Below are 10,015 nucleotides of genomic sequence, written 5' to 3'. Positions count from 1 at the left end.
TTAGAAATGTTGGGAAACTGTTTAGGTATTGATACTCTAAAGAAAAAAGGCGTTTACGAGTGGTAGGAACGCTTCATAAGAGATCATGAGTCCGTAGAGGATGACTAACGCAGTGACAGGCCATCAATATCGAAAACTGATGAGAACATCAATAAAAGAACAGACAAGTTGATCAATATAGCAAATTAACTATGAAAAAGCTGGCAGAGAGTGGAGAGCTTTAAACGAGCCAAAAGCAACTAAACCACGTCGTTTCAGTCAAAAAAAGGCGATACTCACGGTTTTTATGAATTACAACGGTATTGTACATCACGAATTTTTGCCAGAATGTCAGAGAGTTATTTGGGCGATACTCACGGTTTTTATGGATTCCAGCGGTATTGTACATCGCGAATTTTTGCCAGAAGCTCTGGCAGTTATTTTGGCTTTATGAGATGTTTACCTGAAGCAATTCGCTAAAACCGAAAGGATTCGGGGGAAAACAACTCTTGGATTTTGCACCATGACAACGCACCGTCGCACAGTGCCATCATTATCTCCTAATTTCTGACCAAGATCAAAATGAACACCATTCAACAGCCATCGAATTCATCAGATGTGGTTTGCTGCGATTTTTTTCTGTTTGATCCACAATCCAAAAAACCACTACGGCGAACGCGGTCTAACCGTAAATAAAGTTCCAAAAATATTTCGAGAGCTGGATTAAACGGTGGCATAACTGCGTTGCAATTGATGGGGAGTACTTCGAAGGCGATAATATCACTTTTGATAAATAAACTTAAATTTTGAATTTTCTGAATATATTCCGGGGAAGAATTTTATGCGAAATATTTTTGTGGTACATTTTAACGGGTTGTATTCCTCTGTTCTGGAAATACTCAGAATACTACTTTTCATGGAAAGACAAAAAATGCCCATCTATTGAGGAGTTAGAGAGTTAATATTTATTCACGTGGAATTTCTAAACACATCACACAAGAATATCTAAAATGTAAGGATCACGTAGTTGTTTACCATAAAAATGTGCATTTATATATAGATATTTATATATATATATATATATGTATATTTTTATATTTTTATTTATTCTATTTTTATTTTGCCCCTCTACCAAAATCCATTGTTGTCACCTTTTTATTTTCCTTTATGCTGTATGGTGTTATTTTTGCTTGCACAATTTTTGCGTAAATTTTATATTCCAAATAATCAAATATGTTTTACAATCAACCAATAAAAGTGCAGTTCCCACAATTTTCAGAACAATACTAAGACGCCCACTAAAACTGAAAGAGCAGATGGACATACATTTTAACAAGGTTGGATGCGCCATGTTATTGCTATTATTATTGCATTTGTATTTTGTAGCGAATCTGAATTTCTGCACTCCTTTTTTCGAACCAGACATGTGCTATATATGTACACAGGTATGTGTACTTACAATGTCTTACCAATAAACAATTGTATTCACTGTAGACTCTCCCCTGTATTAGGCGATATGCCAATTTACTAAAACCTTACTTTACCCATTTCAATATGTACATTGAAAATTTGTTGCCAATTCTTGGTATTTAATTGAAGGTCACTAGTCTACGTAGGCGTCGGGGTAATGACATTTGACAACACTAAAACAATGGCTTGTATTTTCCTTTTTTCCACTGAAATTTTGTCTTGACTTCTTTGTATGATAAACTCCCTCCTGGTTTTGCGTTACATATTTATTTATACATTAAGTAAGCCCTTCATGGTTAAATTTACCATAAACTGCTGTACTTGTTTTACACATTTCTTTGATAATAAAATCAGTTTTACTTCTCTGTTCGGACATCGGTTTGTGCTAATTTTTTTTGTTTTTGTTTTGAGTTGTTAGTGGAAAGAGAGTAGTTAAAAGCTGGTGAGCAAAACTCATTTTATTAGAAAGCGTAAACATTCTCTTTATTTGTGCAAGACGATTTCTTTCATGTCACACACATTTTAAACCAATTTTTCAAGAACTTTTTAATTGTTTCTGATTCTGTCTCACGACGTGGGTTCTGAAGCATTCCACTTCACAAAGAAAACTCTAACTGGGCCAGCTCAGCAGCTCCGAGGTAACCAATTGCCATTACCGAACTGGTTTATAATACGATTACCTCACTTTGTGTACAAAAGGTCGCCATTGTGCGCCATTCTGCTGAATTCATTTAAATTTCTTTGCGACTTTCCTTTGTATGAAAAACTCCACTCTTTATTTTTCACAGAACTACTACCACAATAAGTAAGCCCTTACGAGTATTACAACGAATGAAAAATGACTAAATTTACCATAAATGTAATGCTGGTGTTGTACATTTGTTTGGTAATGAAATGAGTTTGACTTTTGTTTTAGGATATTGGTTAAATGTGGTTGTTGTGTTTTTTGCTTTTTTCCGGATTTTTGTTTATTGCGGTTGTTGTTGTGTTTTTATTTATTTATTTTATTTTCTACGTAGGAAGAGAGTAAGTAATATATTTTACAGTATGCAGTATACAGTATACAGTATTCAATAATTTTTTACGAAAGTAAAACCTTGAAACCTTCAAATCTATTGTAAGTTTATTTGTATAGGAGTATAATTCGCTTTCGTTAAAAATAATTTTGATTTCGGGTACATTAGCTATCGGATTTCTTTTTTTCTTATAATATGTCTTTCTTTGTTCTTCCAATCCGAGTATTGGACATATCGAAAGTTTTGTTTACAACGGATTTCCAAATTCTTACTGTTAATCTAAGTTGGTTTATATCTAGGGTTTATAGCTTTCCCTTAAAATGATTTTCATAAATGATTTTTTCCGAATAGAAAATTAAAACGTTAAACTTGTGAGGAAAATACTGCTACATTAAATTTACTTTAGGTATAGCAAAATGTTTTGAGTGGAAACTTCATACTTATTTGCGTATCCTGACGTCTTTGCTATTTGCTTTTGCAAATTGTAATTTACATTAAAAAAGAAAAAAACAAAACAAATTTTATGCATACTGCATATTAATAATATAGCTAATGAACTGCAGCATTTCACTTTTATTTGAGTTGGAAAGATCGGTGGCGTCATTGCTCCGCTTTGAAATGTGAGTATCCAAAAACAATTGACGCAATGAGAAATATAGATACTATGTACATACATATGTTTGCATGTATGTGTGTATACAACTGTAGTGAGAAATATTCACGCCTTGACGTGAATTCTGTTAAGTCAATAAATACCATACGGATGAACTTAGCGAGTGTAGAAGAGTGAAAGGGTTAATTTGTTTACAGGGCATACTCTTACATATATCATATTTAAATAAGTTTATATGTGTTGGTTTCCATTTTCGCGCTTTTGTATCGAACAAAGTCTATACATATCAAACAAATTTTTTCCTTAATGTAAAGAAGTTGTAATGTAGGAGTTCTCGAAGTAAAATATATACACAGAGACTTTTTAAAAAATGTTATTTATAGTGAACCCATCTATTTGAAATTGCTAGCATCGAAAAGGTAGAACATTCACTAAGTAAGGTACTGTCCAAGCATGTTAAGACTTTGGACTAATGGAGTTGGCGAGGTTATTGCATGTGTAGTGGTGAAAACATCCAAAGAGACAGCGAAAACAATTTTACAGTTGGTAAAACTTTGATGGAAATGTTTCAATGGATAATCCAATTGTATGGTGATGATTGTTTGGGGTCGGGTGCATGAGCAATTTTGGGAGTGGTTCATGAACAATCTTTATAACTCCCAATATTCCGAAAATAATAGTTTTGCAATTATTTGCCTTCAAAGTGAAATTCCCTATAGTTTGGCACATTATACATTTTTTTCTAAACTTCACTTCAATTCATAAATATACAGTCACGTGCGTGTTTTTACTTGTTTCTATAATCCAATTTTTATTCTAAATTTTGTCCTGCGAAAATTTTTTCCATAAAAAACAAGGTATATAAATGTTTCTCTATTCTACACTTAAGCAAAAAGTATTACAGATTTACAAATGAGATAACTTTTCGCTGAATTAAACAACTTCAACAATAAATTTCTTAAAAAGTGTAAGCCTGCGTTATTCAGTTTTAGAATGGGGATTCACCCCTCTATCTCCCTTATATTATAATATATTATACTAAATACTTCTCATTGATTGGACTTGTGTAGAGGTCAAACTAAGTGAAAACGCTCGAGCGGTCTTATACTTGCCCTAACCAGTTGTACCATATAATGGAAAGTTTCCAACTTTGAACACAATTTTCGAAAGTTCATCAAAACTTTCACCTTTTTAACCTGAATTTTTAGAGTTTTTAGAATTTTTCTGGTTCAAGTATAACACAGAGCAAGTTTGCAATTGTTGAAAATTGCATTTCTTTCCCTTTAAGCGTTGATTGGAAGAATATGTACAAAAAAAAAAATACATATATATATATATATATATTAAAAATCAATGGTAATTTTCTGCAACCTCAAACTTGTGCTTTACTAGATTATAAATGACTGAGCTATGTTGCAATAGAAAAAAATTAAAATTCTGAGTAAAAAGTTCGAAATTCTGTTGAAAATTTGATGCATGTTTTTAATATTGTTGGAAAGTTGAAAATAAACTTATCACAAAAATTAGATTTCTCAAATCTTTCTCACCACGAATTGCTTAAATTTCTCGGATCTCCTTTATGCTCTTATCGTACTTACGGCTGCTCATACACGTCCATATGTACTCATATTTACAAACACTTTAACGCGTCTGTATGTAGCATGACAATACGCTAAACCGCTAGTTATTTTTATTTCCTTTTATTTTTTGAATATGATAAAAATAAATGAAATAGAAGAAAAGAGAAATAAAATTGAAAAATTCATCAAAACATCATTGCGGCTTTTACAGTGAAAATATAAGCGATTAAGTCAAATTATGGATTGTTTTGTGGAAACAGAGGACGGAGATATCGCTTCGCGGTTGCATTTAAATCTAAAAATATGTACATACGTATACATAGGCACCCGTCGACAAAAAAAAACCCACTCACCTCTTGTGATTATAAATTTTGACAAATATTTTTTAAATTTAATATTAACTATTTTTCCATAAAAATATGGCTTATTCTTTAACCAAAGCCTAATGAATCAAAGTTCCAAATTTTGTACGATATTCAGAAAAATTCACTGAATTTTCATAAAAATTCATTCATAAAATTTCCATCTTAATCAGAATTTTTAAAACACTTTTGAATGGGCTATAACATTCGATTCTAGTATAATAAAGTCTAGGCTTGAAGTGCTCAAAAATAGCGTTACTTTTGGATAACCTTGTTTTTCTTACGGTATGGCACTTTTCCTTCATACGAGGGGTGCCTTTTATTTGGCAGGATTTGGTAACCCTGGTGTTGCAATCTGGCAACTGACAGCTGTATCGCAAAGTTTGACTTTTTTTGGCTTTTACGTACTCAGAACGTTTTGAAATACCCGCGCTATTTGTGTTTACAGTAGGTTAGGTTAGGTTATGGTGGTAGTCGGTCTGCACGACCAACTCACTTAGACCTTACAGGTCCGTTGTGATACCACTGTGCTACACGGGAACCTCATTTATCTTCCTTCGTGGAACCATTTCGTGGCTCTTATGAAGCGTAGTATTGATGCCAACCCCACGCCAGACAGTTCTGTAAGAGAATTAAAAAAGTATTTACCTAGACAACCTGCTCTGATTTTAGCTAGGGCTGGACAATTGCAAAGGAAGTGCTCAACTGTTTCTTCCTCTTCCTCATCTCTACAACTTCTGCAATATTCATGGGAGAAAACTCCTAGTCTCGAGGAATGCCTGCCAAATAGCCAGTGACCGGTTAAACAAGCCACGACCTTCGAGATATTGTCTCTTGAGAGACTAAGCAATTCCTTTGTTCTTTTCTTGTTTATTTGCGGCCATAGTAGCCTAGCTGTTAGACACGTATCTTCATTTCTCCATGACCTATTGGCCTCTTGGATAAAGTGGTTTTTTATTATTAGTTTACTCGTGGCCATGGGTATTCCGATGGTACTTTTATCACTCAGCAGTTGGAGAGCGGTACCCTTTCTGGCTAGCTCATCTGCTTTACAGTTTCCCTCAATATCTCTATGTCCCGGAACCCAAATAAGGCTGACCTTGAATACGTCACTAATGTCATTTAGCGCTGCCCGGCATTCCTGTGCAACCTTCGATCTTAGTAAAGCCGCATTCATTGATTTGATGGCCGCCTGGCTATCCGAGAATATATTTATAATCGTTTTTGTTACGGCGTGCGTGTTTAGGTATGTAGCCACTTCTTTTATAGCTAGTACCTCTGCCTGATAGACGCTGCAGTAGTCTGGTAGTCGAACGGATAGTTCCAGTCCTAATTCCTTCGAGAAAACTCCGTAGCCAACCTTATCGTCTAGCTTGGAGCCATCTGTATAAAAGTTTAATTCCCCCCTTCTCCATGGCCTTGTTGTATGCTTGACGGTATACTCGTCTTGAAGAGCCTTTCAAAGGTGAGTCTAGGGATAGAATAGTCTATTTCTTGTTTATGACTATTCAGAGAGTGCAAAATGGAAGCGTGGCCAAAGCACCGGTCTTTCCATAGCGCCATACTTTTTAGTCTGAGCCGAGGCGGCGGCCACGTGTTTTCCTAGGGTCGAGGAAGCTAGCACCGCCACAACGTCAAAATCAAAAACTTTTTGTGCCCAATTTATGGGCTATTTATGGGCTAATTTTGGGCTGCAACAAAAATTTTTGGGCTCTTCTCAATCTAGAATCATTGACACTTCAAAGTGGCGGTGCCAGCTGTAAAATAGCCAGCACCGCCACAATGATAACTCGAGAACGGTTGGTCGCAGAAAAATCTCAAGGATATCAGAATTTTGGGCTATTTATGGGCTTTTAAATGCATATAAACAAATTTTTAAAAAGTCACCCTCTCTGCATAAACTGACACCCCCACATGCATATGTCCCGTAAATAATAATGAAAACGACAAACTAAAATTTTTTCACAGCACTATTATCAAAGTTACTTGCTACTCAACACTATTCAGTTGCAAAAAAAAAATTTTTATATTTTTTTATCAATTTTCTTCACGCAAGTTGAGGAGGGGGGTGTTAGTGTACACAGAAGGGGTGGTTTTTTTTTGTTTTGTTTGTATGCATTTCAAAGCCCATAAATAGCCCAAAATTTTGATATGCTTGAGATTTTTCTACGACCAACCGTTCTCGAGTTATCATTGTGGCGGTGTTGGCTATTTTACAGCTGATATGTAAAACTGGCAATTACTCGTGAATTAGATGAGCCCAAAAATTTTTGTTGCAGCCTAAATTAGCCCATAAATAGCCCAAAATTTTGATATGCTTGAGATTTTTCTACGACCAACCGTTCTCGAGTTATCATTGTGGCGATAATAGTTGCAAAATAGCCAGCACCGCCACAATGATAACTCGAGAACGGTTGGTCGTAGAAAAATCTCAAGCATATCAAAATTTTGGGCTATTTATGGGCTTTGAAATGCATACAAACAAAACAAAAAAAAACCACCCCTTCTGTGTACACTAACACCCCCCTCCTCAACTTGCGTGAAGAAAATTGATAAAAAAATATAAAAATTTTTTTTTTGCAACTGAATAGTGTTGAGTAGCAAGTAACTTTGATAATAGTGCTGTGAAAAAATTTTAGTTTGTCGTTTTCATTATTATTTACAGGACATATGCATGTGGGGGTGTCAGTTTATGCAGAGAGGGTGACTTTTTAAAAATTTGTTTATATGGATTTGAAAGCCCATAAATAGCCCAAAATTCTGATATCCTTGAGATTTTTCTACGACCAACCGTTCTCGAGTTATCATTGTGGCGGTGCTGGCTATTTTACAGCTGGCACCGCCACTTTGAAGTGTCAATGATTCTAGATTGAGAAGAGCCCAAAAATTTTTGTCGCGGCCCAAAATTAGCCCATAAATAGCCCATAAATTGGGCACAAAAAGTTTTTGATTTTGACGTTGTGGCGGTGCTAGCTTCCTCGACCCGTTTTCCTACCAGATTTACAGTAACTTAAAAGATTCATCTCGGTCCAAAAATGGAATTAAATCGTGAACATTTTCGTGCGATTATTTTTTACAACTTTCGACGTGGATTAACTCAGCAACATTGCATGGATGAACTTAATTCAGTTTTTGGCGATGAAGCTCCATCAAGGACCAGTGTTTATCGATGGTATGATCGTGGTCGTAGTTCACTCCAAGACGAATTTCGTGAAGGTCGTCCAAAATCAATTGTTGTTCCGAAAACCATTGATGCTGTGCGCGAACTGATATTGCAAGATCGTCATGTGACCTATCGTGAGATTGAGACGAGCTTAGGCATTAGTGGGACCAGCATACATTCAATAGTGCATAAACATTTGACTGTCAAAAAAATTTGTTCGCGTTGGATCCCACACAATTTGTCAATCGCTCAAAAAAAGGCTCGTGTCGATTGGTCGAAGGAAATGCTCAAAAAATACGATCGCGGGGCTTCGAAACACGTCTATGACATCGTGACAGGTGGTGAATCATGGATTTACGCGTATGAGCCCGAAAGTAAACAGCAGTCGACTGTATGGGTGTTTCAAGATGAGCCAAATCCAACAAAAGTTGTTCGCGCACGATGCACTTCCAAGCAAATGGTCGCCTGTTTTTTTTGGGAAAACTGGACATGTCGCAACCGTACCACTAGAACAACGCAGAACAGTAAATTCTGAGTGGTACACAACCATGTGTTTGCCAGTTGTCTTCCAAGAAATTAGGAAAACCAATCGCCAAAGACGGATCACTCTTCACCAGGACATCGGCTCAAACAACTGCATTTTTGAGCACCCAAAACATCGAATTAATGCGTCATCCGCCGTATAGTCCTGACTTGGCACCGAATGACTTCTTTTTATTCCCGTACATAAAAAACAAACTGAGAGGTCAACGTTTTTTGACACCTGAAGAAGCGGTTGCGGCATTCAGAATGCATGTTTTGGAGGTACCTCATTCAGAGTGGCAAAAGTGCTTCGACAATTGGTTCAAACGCATGCAAAAGTGTATAGATCTTCATGGAGAATATTTTGAAAAACAATAAAGTGATTTTCGATGATTAAATTTCGTTTTTGTTCTCTAATCCCGACATATAAAAGGCACCCCTCGTATAAAAACGAAAAATGAGTTTTCATATGGAAGGAAATGCGCAATACCAACAATAATACATTTTTTTTTAATTTATGCGAGGTTTTAGACACTGCAAGCATTGGCTTTTTTATTCTAAACTTGAATGGTCTATAAAACTGAAATTTTGATGGATTTTTCCCAATTCCGCAAACTATTTGAAACTTTTATTCATATCACTTTTGTTAAAAAATGAACTAATATATGTTTGCTCTGAAATCAGTTAAAATTAAATTTAATAAAATTAATTGTCAAAATTTATACTCACAAGTGGTGCGTGGGGTTTTTTTTGTCGATGGGTGTACGAGTATGTATATAAACAATAGCAAAATTGTTGTTGAGGGGGGTTAGGGATCAATATGCTGCAATTGCCAGCGATCGCCATCCGATCAGCGGCGCTTTATGGCTGATGATGGCATTTGGCTGGCGGCTGCTTGAATTTTGGCGACTAGTGGTGGCGGCGGCAGCAGCAGCTGTTGGCTGGCTAGAGTGAGGTTCGTCAATATTTTGTTGTTTGCGTCGCTTGATGGACACTATTGGCAGTGGTGACGGCGGTGATGGCGGCGATGGTACTGGGTTGGAGGGCGGTGGTCGGTCTGTTGGGGCCATGGCGGGGATTTTTGTGCCATGAATCATTTGCGACATTTAAAATTTTACGCGTTGCGCGTTTTAACGTCTTAAAGGTCTGTTGCAGTGTGTGCGCGTATGCCTGTGTGAGTGTGTTAGCGTTTGTATACTGTAGTTGTTTGTGTGGCTTTGACTTACATATGCATGGGCGCTGTTGCAGTTATAGCGACCGCTGTTAACGTTGTTATTGCGATTTTCATTGTGATGTGTGTAGTTTGGCCT

General features: G+C 36.2%; 1 protein-coding gene across 1 annotated transcript; it reads right to left on the bottom strand.

Annotated features, from left to right (window-relative positions):
- Positions 1-9,520: 9,520 nt before the first annotated feature.
- LOC129248802 (protein piccolo-like) lies at positions 9,521-10,007 on the bottom strand. The gene is made up of 2 exons (XM_054888446.1): positions 9,932-10,007; positions 9,521-9,875 (listed from the first exon to the last, which is right to left on the bottom strand). The coding sequence occupies exon 2, from the start codon at positions 9,809-9,811 to the stop codon at positions 9,521-9,523; it is 291 nt and encodes a 96-aa protein (XP_054744421.1). The 5' UTR covers positions 9,812-9,875; positions 9,932-10,007.
- Between the last annotated feature and the right edge of the window lie 8 nt (positions 10,008-10,015).

Source organism: Anastrepha obliqua, chromosome 1, assembly GCF_027943255.1.
Source record: "Anastrepha obliqua isolate idAnaObli1 chromosome 1, idAnaObli1_1.0, whole genome shotgun sequence".
Classification (NCBI taxonomy): domain Eukaryota; kingdom Metazoa; phylum Arthropoda; class Insecta; order Diptera; family Tephritidae; genus Anastrepha; species Anastrepha obliqua.
The sequence above is the reverse complement of the archived record's forward strand: the minus strand, read 5'-3'. Positions and strand labels throughout refer to the sequence as shown.

Excerpts from the sequence above, each read along its gene's own strand:
- LOC129248802 (XM_054888446.1), bottom strand. The coding sequence starts at position 9,811 with ATGTCGCAAATGATTCATGGCACAAAAATCCCCGCCATGGCCCCAACA.